The sequence below is a fragment of the Barbus barbus genome (genome assembly GCF_936440315.1).
Source record: "Barbus barbus genome assembly, chromosome: 24".
Lineage (NCBI taxonomy): Eukaryota > Metazoa > Chordata > Actinopteri > Cypriniformes > Cyprinidae > Barbus > Barbus barbus.
In genome coordinates, this window is record NC_136752.1 from 28,338,435 (window position 1) to 28,349,687 (window position 11,253).

The 11,253-nt window shown below is 36.4% G+C and overlaps 1 protein-coding gene across 2 annotated transcripts; it reads right to left on the minus strand.

Moving 5' to 3' along the window:
* Nucleotides 1–365: 365 nt before the first annotated feature.
* LOC306844119 (dynein regulatory complex subunit 5-like) lies at nucleotides 366–9,044 on the minus strand. 2 transcript variants are annotated; one of them, XM_079376039.1, is made up of 5 exons: nucleotides 9,014–9,044; nucleotides 8,649–8,827; nucleotides 4,376–4,944; nucleotides 3,734–4,183; nucleotides 385–820 (listed from the first exon to the last, which is right to left on the minus strand). In XM_079376039.1, exons 2-5 carry the CDS (start codon nucleotides 8,815–8,817, stop codon nucleotides 659–661), a joined length of 1,350 nt encoding a protein of 449 aa, XP_079232165.1. In that variant the 5' UTR covers nucleotides 8,818–8,827; nucleotides 9,014–9,044; the 3' UTR covers nucleotides 385–658. The 2 variants fall into 2 exon arrangements, with proteins under 2 accessions (XP_079232166.1, XP_079232165.1); XM_079376040.1 differs by lacking the exon at nucleotides 9,014–9,044 and having other exon boundaries at nucleotides 366–820; nucleotides 8,649–9,011.
* Between the last annotated feature and the right edge of the window lie 2,209 nt (nucleotides 9,045–11,253).

Below are 11,253 nucleotides of genomic sequence, written 5' to 3' on the forward strand. Positions count from 1 at the left end.
TCCAGCTTCAACACGTTCACTGTCAGTGACCTTTGCCACTTAATAAACGCTCACTAATTATGAGCTAATTCTCCCTGTGGGAGTCAAACGCTCTATCAGCACCAACAAACCCACAATCAGTCTGTCACACACAGCCCACAACATTTGAGCCAAACATGCTGCTCTTTCATCTGTTTGTGTGGTTGTGAATGATAGTATATTTCTATTGACATGTAGTGAAAATCGTCAGTATTTCATTTCATTGTTTAAGGCAAGACACTACAAGTAAAACCATTGTTTTTGTGCTTTTTTTGTGTTATTTTGCTTCCATAACATGATTTCCATAAAACTAAAAAATGCAACAATAAATTTGAGTTTGTATATTTCAAATACATTTCTTTTTTGCAAAATTAGTTTATTTCTCCACTTCAGCAGCACTTACGTGCACCAAATTTCCAGTTTTACATAAACATATGCAAATTAGTGTGTATTTAATTAGATAATGCATCATTTGCATATTCAAATATAACATTTCTAATTTGTAATACAAAACAAAACGTTTGTTTCTCATTTAAACTTTTTTAAATTCATTTTTAATAATTTCCTCTTATTTAGGATTTAAATTGGTACACCTTTTAGATTTTCAGTTAGGATATTCTATCACATCTTGGCACAGGGATCATATGTGTGCTTGATTTTTGCATGCAGCCTGGCTCTGATTGGCGCGTAGAGCCTGAGTGATGCAGTACTCACTGTCCTGAGCCACATCGGTCAGCCGAATGTCACACTCCACCAGACTGCTGTTGTGGGACATCCCTTCCTCCAGAACCTTACCGCCGTCCTGCAGGAGACACACAGGAGATGTGACGTCTCATTTGGATCAAAGTGCTGTATTCCACACAAATCAGAGAAATAACTGTGTGTGGGGTTCATTAAAGAAGTCCTTGGGTCCATTTATTTAATTCAAGGCTTCTTATTTTAAATCAAAGTCAACATGAAATGGCATTTGCCACCCACTTTACTTCTGTAACGTGACATATTTCCAGTAAATCATATTAAATAAATAAATTAGAGGGCGAGACTTGATTTTATCGATTATGAATGAATGTGAGCTGTGGTACATGAACGTAAAAGTAAAAAAAAAAAAGGACATTTCACCGCAACAAATATAAAAGAGTGGAGAACTATGCCCATATATTAAGACCTACAGCACTGTTAAAGGTTTGGGGTCAGTAAGATTTGTTTATGTTTTTGTAAGAAGTCTCTTCTGCTCACCAAGGCTGTATTTATTTGATCAAAAATACATTAAAATTGTGAAATATTTTTTAAATTTAAAATAACTGTTTTCTATTTCTATATGTTTTAAAATGTAATTTATTTCTGTGATGCAGCGCAGAATTTTCAGCATCATTACTCCAGTCTTCAGTGTCACATGATCTTCAGAAATCATTCTAATATACTGATTTATTGCTCAAGACACATTTCTGATTATTATCAACGTTGAAAACAGTTGTGGAAACTGTGATGCATTTAATTTTTCTTTGATGTTTTTCCTTTTATTTGTCTTTTTGATTTGTCTTTTTTATTCTTTGATTCAAAATAAGTTCAAAAGAACAGCATTTATTTAAAATAGAAATCTTTTGCAACATTATAAATGTCTTTACTGTCACTTTTGATCAATTTAATGCATCCTTGCTGAATAGAAATATTAATGTCCTTCAAAAAAATCTTACTGACTGTAAACGGCAATATTATATAATTTTTACATTGTATATGTGTGAAAATAAATCCCATTTACTGACATTGAAAGAAGTATCCGAATTAATTATTTTTTTTTTGACACTATTTGTTATTATTGCTAAACTTTGTTGCATTAAATGACTCATTACCTACAGTAGCCTAAAACAATGACTAGATATTTTAACATTAAAAAGCAACTTCAGAAAAAAAACTAATTATGAAAGATGTGCTGATGAATAATTCACAGTAAAAGCAGAAACACAGAAAGTCAAATTTGTTTCCTGTTGACACTGATGTTTTTGATGAATTCATACCATCTTTATATAGAATCAGATAATTCAGTATGTGGCTTACACTCTTAAAAATAAAGGTGCTTAAAAGGTTCTTCACAGCGATGCCATAGAAGAACCACTTTTGTTTCCACAAAGAACCATCTCTTTCTTACCTTTTTAGAATCTGAAGAACCTTCTTTCAACACAAAGAAGCTTTTGTGAAACAGAAAGGTTCTTCAGATGTTAAAGGTTCTTTAAACAAAAAGGTTACTCTATGGCATCGTGAAGCACCTTTATTTTTAAGAGTGTAGAGTCAGATTTTATGGTCCGCACTGAATCTCACTTCTGTAAATGACATTGCACTTTATGCATCTCAAGGTCGAAGTACTCCGATGACAAAGCATATCACATTTTGCAGCTTTGCTGCACTGAGACGCTTTCATTCTGAGTGTGCAGACTAATGTTTCTGGTGAGGAGCGTCAGAGCTCTTTCCTGAATGAGAGGTGATTGTTTGAAATGTGATTTGCCTTGAAACGGAAATGGGAGGAGCGGGTAAATGCAGGAACCATTTGGACCATCCACCCCAGGAGAGAGGTAATCCCCATCCCACATGTCTGTTAGCGCGCATCTATCCGGCAGCCATGAATAATTCAACATGATCCACAGGGCTCCATCATTTCATATTCATCTCTTTACACACAATTAAATGCCTTAAAAAGTCCTTTGTTCATCATCGAAAACATGTTAAACAGGAATAGTAAAAATAAAGCCAAATTGCAATATGATGTTAGGGTGTTGTTGGTGGTTGCCAGAATGTTATTAATGCATTTGCTAAAGTGTTTGGTCACTATATGCGATTTATTTATTTCCACTGATTTTAACATCCAAAAGGTGAAAATTATAGGTCTTTAAAAAAAATCATAATTCACTGCAAAAAGTTATTTTTTACTTAGCATTTTTGTGTCATTACCCAGTACAAATATCTACACATTCTTAAATCAAGCTACATTTATTTGAGATGCAAAAAATGACATTTTTAGCATAAACTTCACTTAATTTTGATAATTTTTCAGAAAACAGGATTTAAGATCTTTTACATGAGATGCAAAATAAAATACAAAAGTAAGTCTTGTTTATGTGAAGTTTATGCTAAAAATAAGAAAAATAAAATTAATACAAAGAGAAATCAAGGTTATTTTTTCCTACCTCATCGGCAGATATTTTTCTATTTTTTTTCAGAAAACAAGAAGTCTTAATATTTTGTTATTTTGCATCTCAGGTAAAATATATAATTTAATTGAAAAAAAAATATCAAAATGAATTGAAGTTTACGATAAAAAATTAGAAACATATTTGCCAAAAATTAAAATTAAATAAATTTTCCTATTCCATCTGCAAATATTTTTCTCATTTCAGCATAAACTTTACTTTTATTTTACAGAAAACAAGACTCACTTTCTTATGGGATTTTGCATCTCAGGTGAAAGATGTTAAATCTGAAAATGAGAAACATATCTGCTAAAAAAATTAATAAATAGATAGATAGACTTACATAGGTTTTCTTGTTTTAATTTTTGCTTGTTCTTGTTTAATATTGATACATTTTTTATGTATCAGTATTAAACAAGACTGTAACAGTCGAAATGTTGTTGAAACTTTACACATGTACCAAAACCAAGTTGAGAAAAAAAAAGAAGGAGAAGAAAATGTGTTTGAAACATAATATCCTGAGGTTTACTCACAACTCCCAGTCTGTTGTTGGACAGGTTTAGGTTCTTGAGGGTACAGTTCTCCACCAGGGCCTGAGACAGTGCCACGGCCGTGGGTTCACTCATGTTATTTCCCCCCAGATGAAGGTTCACCAAGGTCTTGTTCTTCGCCAGAGCCTGAGCCAGAGCTTGACCCCCTTCATCGCCGATGCGGTTGAGCCTCAGGTTGAGGGACACCAGGGTGGTGTTTTTGGACACAGCATGAGCCAGTGCCTGAGCTCCTGGACCTCTGATCTGGTTGTTGCAGACGACCAGCCTCTTCAGCTGACTGTGGTTCAGGAGTTTTCCGATGGCTCGGGCTCCACGGTCACCGATGTGATTATGTGAAAGGTTGAGCTCCTGTAGGGACGGGTGATCCAGCAGTTGGCTCACGAGCAGACAGCACTTCTCATCGTCCACCTTACTGCGATGGATCCTGAAGACCTGGTGCAAAAAGTGGGAATTTAACAACCTAATGAAATAAATTAAAACAATTCAAATACTGAATTGAAATAAAATCATTTAAAACAATTAAATTAAGACAAAGCAGACATAATGTAATTGTATATTTATTAAATGTTTCTGAACACTGAAAATACTGAATACTTCCACTACTAATAATAACAGTAACTGAACCTGTAAAGTCTTGCAGGAATGTAGGGCTTTTGCCAGGGATTCGCAGTCTCTGAAGGTGAACTCAAACAAATTCCACTCAAAGTTCATGCCGCATCCTTTCACTCCATACACCACGTCGAGCTCTTCCAGGTGTGGCAGTTTGTCGAGCAGAATGCAGAAATCAAAGTGATCCATGGAGGGTCCTTCGCTGCCCGCATCGCTGGCACAATCCGAACGGTCGTCCTCTTCAAACCTGTGTGACTCTTTGATGGGTGGCAGCAGCTGAGAGACTTTGAGACGCTTTACGTATTTTCGACACAGAGCCACTGCATCCAGGACCGTCTTGGTGTCGGTTGCATCCGGGATGAAGAATTCAAGGATGTTCTCTAGGTAACGCTCGAAGAACATGCGTTTCCAGCTGTTGCCGTATGTGGAGACGTCACTGACAGCCCAGCGACCTTCATAGCAGCGTTTCCAGTAGCTCTCATCGCTGATGAGGTTTGCAGTGACCGTCAAGGGAAGAGACGTTGGTAGTCGCTGGAGGACATATGTTTTGTAGTTGGGCTTAAGTTCATCCAGAATGGGTTTCTCTGCAAAATAGTATAGCACAGGCTTTAATGCAAACGAACATCTTTTAATTAAAGCAAGACACATTGGGGTTTTTTCATGCCCTGGTCAATTTTTACATTTTATGCTATTTGGCTTTTCATAATGTGTTTCAGACCAGTGGAAAGAAAACATCCAAAATACATGTAAATCATAAATCTTTTAAAGCCATTTTCTCAAAATGAGCTGTCACTCAACCAGTTTCAAGACGATCTAGATGATCAGGGCTTTTATTTTGTAATGCAACATCAGATCGTCTTGAAACTGGTTGAGTGACACACTGGGGTAGTGGACTATTAATCTGGATTGAAACTGGCCTGTGGAAACAGGGACTTTCCTTTTTAGAGCTATCAAAAATCACAGGCAGAACAGGTAGCATATGAGATTTGGAGGGCTTTTATTTTATAATGCAACATTGAAACTGGTTGAGTGACACCTTTGGGTAGTGGACTATTAATCTGAATTGAAATTGGTCTGTGGAAACAGGGAGTTTCCTTTTTAGAGCTATCTGAATTTAAAGACAAAACTGGTCATGCATGAGTTTTGTAATGAAACAACAGATCGTCTTGAAACTGGCTGAGTGACACCCTGGGGTAATGGACTATTAATCTGGATTGAAACTGGTCTGTGAAAACAGGGAGTTTCCTTTTTAGAGCTATCAAAAATCACAGGCAGAACAGGTAGCATATGAGATTTGGAGGGCTTTTATTTTATAATGCAACATTGAAACTGGTTGAGTGACACCTTTGGGTAGTGGACTATTAATCTGAATTGAAATTGGTCTGTGGAAACAGGGAGTTTCCTTTTTAGAGCTATCTGAATTTAAAGACAAAACTGGTCATGCATGAGTTTTGTAATGAAACAACAGATCGTCTTGAAACTGGCTGAGTGACACCCTGGGGTAATGGACTATTAATCTGGATTGAAACTGGCCTGTGGAAACAGGGACTTTCCTTTTTAGAGCTATCAAAAATCACAGGCAGAACAGGTAGCATATGAGATTTGGAGGGCTTTTATTTTATAATGCAACATTGAAACTGGTTGAGTGACACCTTTGGGTAGTGGACTATTAATCTGAATTGAAATTGGTCTGTGGAAACAGGGAGTTTCCTTTTTAGAGCTATCTGAATTTAAAGACAAAACTGGTCATGCATGAGTTTTGTAATGAAACAACAGATCGTCTTGAAACTGGCTGAGTGACACCCTGGGGTAATGGACTATTAATCTGAATTGAAACTGGTCTGTGGAAACTGGGAGTTTCCTTTTTAGAGCTATCCAAAATCACAGGCAGAACAGGTAGAATATGATATTTGGAGGGCTTTTATTGTGTAATGCAACATCAGATCCTCTTGAAACTGTTTGAGAGACACCCTGGGGCAGTAGACTATTAATATGAATTAAAAGTGGTGTGTGGAAACAGGGAGTATTTTTTGTGGAGACAGGGGTTTTTATTTTTGTATGAGTGATTGGTTATAATGCGCAACAATGTAAAAATGCATTTTAAAAAATCATGGCGCAACATTGAGCAGGTCTAAATTTAATGCTGCGGTCAACACTTTTTCAAATTTCATTTGCATTTTATTCGCGACAGACGTAATGGATTTAGTTTAACCAGGGACAAGTCTTTTGGAATAACATAAATACCCAAGAGCATAAAATATATAACACTGTGCAAGAAGTTTTTGGATATTTTATTATGAAAATCTTACATATTGTACCTTTAAATTGTGAATTAGATTTTATTTAACATGTACAATTTTATTAAAGTTGTTTAAAAAATACACATTTTGTTATATTTAAGAAAAAAGTTGCGTCCCCCAAATTCATGTCTGTGGTGTTACAACAATAGATGTCACCCCTTTAAGAAAAGGGAGAATTCTATTTGGACTACTTCCTGTGTGTAAAGGTCACTGCAGGTGCTGGTTGATCTGAGGGGTGCATGGGGAGTACTTTCTTTCTTATTCATTTTCTTAAAGTTAGCTAAATTTCTGACAATTTCATGTGTCGCATTTTATTAGTGTCTGTGCTGTTATGATGATAACTTGCAGATCTGACATATTTTAATAAAAATTTCGATAAATACATACTTATTGATATTTCCAAAATGTCCCCTGATCTTGAAATCATGATGATGGCAGCCTCCATTTAAGAAAAGTCTGAATTTAGGCTGATTTGTCTGTGGTGTTACTGTCTTTTCTGGTAACACCACAGAGCCTACAGTAACTTGCGGTATAAAGTCTGTGGTGTTACTGTCTTTTCTGGTAACACCACAGAGTCTACAGTAACTTGCGATATAAAGTCTGTGGAGTTACTGTCTTTTCTGGTAACACCACAGAGCCTACAGTAACTTGCGGTATAAAGTCTGTGGAGTTACTGTCTTTTCTGGTAACACCACAGAGCCTACAGTAACTTGCGATATAAAGTCTGTGGTGTTACTGTCTTTTCTGGTAACACCACAGAGCCTAAAGTAACTTGCGATATAAAGTCTGTGGTGTTACTGTCTTTTCTGGTAACACCACAGAGCCTACAGTAACTTGCGATATAAAGTCTGTGGTGTTACTGTCTTTTCTGGTAACACCACAGAGCCTACAGTAACTTGCGGTATAAAGTCTGTGGAGTCACTGTCTTTTCTGGTAACACCACAGAGCCTACAGTAACTTGCGGTATAAAGTCTGTGGAGTCACTGTCTTTTCTGGTAACACCACAGAGCCTACAGTAACTTGCGGTATAAAGTCTGTGGAGTCACTGTCTTTTCTGGTAACACCACGGAGCCTACAGTAACTTGCGGTATAAAGTCTGTGGTGTTACTGTCTTTTCTGGTAACACCACAGAGCCTACAGTAACTTGTGATATAAAGTCTGTAGAGTTACTGTCTTTTCTGGTAACACCACAGAGCCTACAGTAATTTGCGGTATAAAGTCTGTGGTGTTACTGTCTTTTCTGGTAACACCACAGAGCCTACAGTAACTTGCGGTATAAAGTCTGTGGAGTCACTGTCTTTTCTGGTAACACCACAGAGCCTACAGTAACTTGCGGTATAAAGTCTGTGGAGTCACTGTCTTTTCTGGTAACACCACAGAGTCTACAGTAACTTGCGGTATAAAGTCTGTGGAGTCACTGTCTTTTCTGGTAACACCACAGAGCCTACAGTAACTTGCGGTATAAAGTCTGTGGAGTCACTGTCTTTTCTGGTAACACCACAGAGCCTACAGTAACTTGCGGTATAAAGTCTGTGGAGTCACTGTCTTTTCTGGTAACACCACAGAGTCTACAGTAACTTGCGGTATAAAGTCTGTGGAGTCACTGTCTTTTCTGGTAACACCACAGAGCCTACAGTAACTTGCGGTATAAAGTCCGTGGTGTTACTGTCTTTTCTGGTAACACCACAGAGCCTACAGTAACTTGCGATATATAAAGTCTGTGGTGTTACTTCAAAATGATATACACATAAGTGGCTGTCACCAGTGTTTGAAATTATTTAAAAATCAAAATGTTCTTAAGCTTTAATTTGAATGGATATAGCATTTAAACTAATTTTAAATGCATAGCAATATATTTTATTAGAAAACAAACAAACAAGCATTTTTACTAATTCTGCCTCTCATTTGCCACCCCAATTGAAGAATGAGCCAACTATGGTGGTTATGAATGAATAAAGTATATGATATACTTAAATGACATTGTTTACCTCTAAAATGTTTTATAATATGTTGTAGACAGAGTGTCGTTAGCAGAGGAACCAGCTCCAGCGACCACTCGGGATCCTCCGCGATGATGCTGCGCATCCTCCGCCCGTCAGCAGCGGCGTTCACCGGCCTCATGCTCCCGGTTCTCCGTGAAGACCGACTCCGAGACATGCAGCTAAAACTGGCACAAAACAAGAAGCAGGAACAATAAATAACACATTACTGCTACAGGACGCCAATAACTTTTCTTGACGGACGTAATCGTGTATTTCCGTTAAAAAGACTCAGCATATTAAAAGTTTTAAATAATGAATTTGTGTGAAAACACATTAGCTAGTAAAATAGATTCAAGACGTTAGCTACTCACTTTCAGTCTCTCCGTAAAGTTTGTTGTTGTCATGGTAACAGAGACGTGCCGTGCGTCACTCGCTGCTGATCATGAGCCTATACTGAATGTGTGAAACAGCCTCACCAATGATTAAAATAAACCATAATTAACACCATCACACTATGCAAATGCACAGAAGACAGAACAAAAAAATGAAGAACGAGGAACGTCAGGCTGAAAAAGAGATATAAAATAAAGGCAAAACTTGTGAATATTTGGGATATGCAAGGCTATCTTCACTTATATTTCATCAAATATGATTCAGGTTTTGTGTTTTGACATGAAATAAAAAAAAAATATTTAGTTTAAAATATCATTGTGACAGATGACATCAATAATGTGAGGATGCATGTACTTAAAATCATTTCTGCACCACATCTAACACTAAATAACCTTTCACATGTGTTTTGCATTGCACACAAGCACGTGAATTCACTTCAAACACATGCAAATCACTGTGAATGAGAGCATCACCTCAGAACCAACTGAGGATTTCCTTTGTGTAATGCATATCTGGGGCAGGTCATGCAATCCAAATATTTGTCAAAAATATATATATTTATTACATTAATATGATTGACTGTGTAAATAGCAGAAGGGCACCATTGCATAAGAACGACAATTATCTTTATAACAATACATTGCATTATTAACATATGATTATTTCAAAACTCTGAGCATGGGAACATCACGTTTGAGAGACGTTTCACACATCTGAAAATCAGGTCAAACTTCAGTGCATCATACTGATGAATCTGACCGCAGCACCTGCACGAGACGACAGGAAACGTGGGGAAAACATCCTCTCAATGAAGTTCTTATGAAAGTTAAACTGGCAATAACAAAACTGTTGGATTGACATCAATATGACCAGAAACAAAACATAATTTGGCAGCAAACTTCGTATAAAATGCATTTATTGCAATCATCTAACAAATTTGCCTAATGTAGTGAAGCACTTGACATGGGCCTCACTTAAAAAAAAATGAAAATGAGAAATCTTGGAGAAAAACTTAAGTCAATATTTATTTATTTTTGACATTACAGTTAAGAGAACTGAAGTGAAAATGTTTAATAACTGCCATAAAAGTAATGTCACAACCAGTTATGAAAATGGTTATTTTTCCTGGTTATGTGAACATTAAGGTAACATTCCATTTTATTTAATGTTACTTTTGAATGTTCTCTTAACATTCTGAAACAAGTAGCAACATTCAAAAACATTCCATGAACTTTGTATAATTAATGAATAATTAAAAATAAATAATTGTGAGAAGGTTCCCTGTTCGCCGTGTATATTCAGAGTGATGCACAATGTTATCCAAAGCTGACTGTCTAGACAAGCAAATGCATAATCAGCATTAACCTCCAAACACTCATTATGCTCACGCCAACCTCAGCACGAACAACTAGACACAGCCTGAAGCATCTCCAGACCTCAGCAGCAGCTCTGAGACGTGCTGCAGGATGCCAAGTGTTTGACTAACACCCCAAAACGCTCTTAACTCTTTAAATACTCATCCATTTTGCCCTAAAAGCTAATGTCACGCTTCATCATGCACCTTGTTTCGAGAGCGGCAGCAGCCAGAGAAATACGTCAGCCTTTTTATACCACACAAATAAAGCCAAGAAAGCTCCATATTTTAGATTAGGATTCAAACAGACATAACTATAAGCCATGCACCCACCAAAACACCTTAATATGGAAGCTTGTTACTGCCACAAGATACATTTTTTAAAAGATAATTGTCTTTTTATCTCAAAATTTGGACTGTTTTGCCTTGCAATTCTGAGTTTCTCTCACATTTGTGACTTTTTTTTTTGCAAGATATAAACTCGCAATTGCAAAGCAAAAAAAAAATTGTAAGATATAAATTCACAATTCTAAGAAAATTCGTTAATATTAGATATAAACTCAATAGCGAAGTCAGAATTGCAAGACAAGCACGAAATGTGATATAAATTTACTGGCAAGATATAAACTCACACTCCTGAGAAAAACATTCATTTTACAATATAAACTTGGAATTGCAAGATATAAACTCAGTTGCGAGATATAAATTTGCAGCTATAAAAAAAGTCATTATGAGATAAACTCGCAATTGTGAGACAAAAAGTCAAATTGTAAGATATAAAGTCAGAATTGTGAGATATAAACTCAATTACGAGATACAAAATCTAAATTGCGAGATATAAATTCACAATTCTAAGAAAAGTTG

What these genes read in the sequence shown, in the direction of transcription:
- LOC306844119 (XM_079376040.1), bottom strand. Translation starts at nt 8,817, where the DNA reads ATGTCTCGGAGTCGGTCTTCACGGAGAACCGGGAGCATGAGGCCGGTG. An exon ending in ATTCCTGCAAGACTTTACAG is followed by an intron (nt 4,184 to 4,375) that starts GTTCAGTTACTG and finishes TTTTTGCACCAG; the next exon opens with GTCTTCAGGATCCATCGCAG. An exon ending in CCAACAACAGACTGGGAGTT is followed by an intron (nt 821 to 3,733) that starts GTGAGTAAACCT and finishes TGTCTCCTGCAG; the next exon opens with GACGGCGGTAAGGTTCTGGA.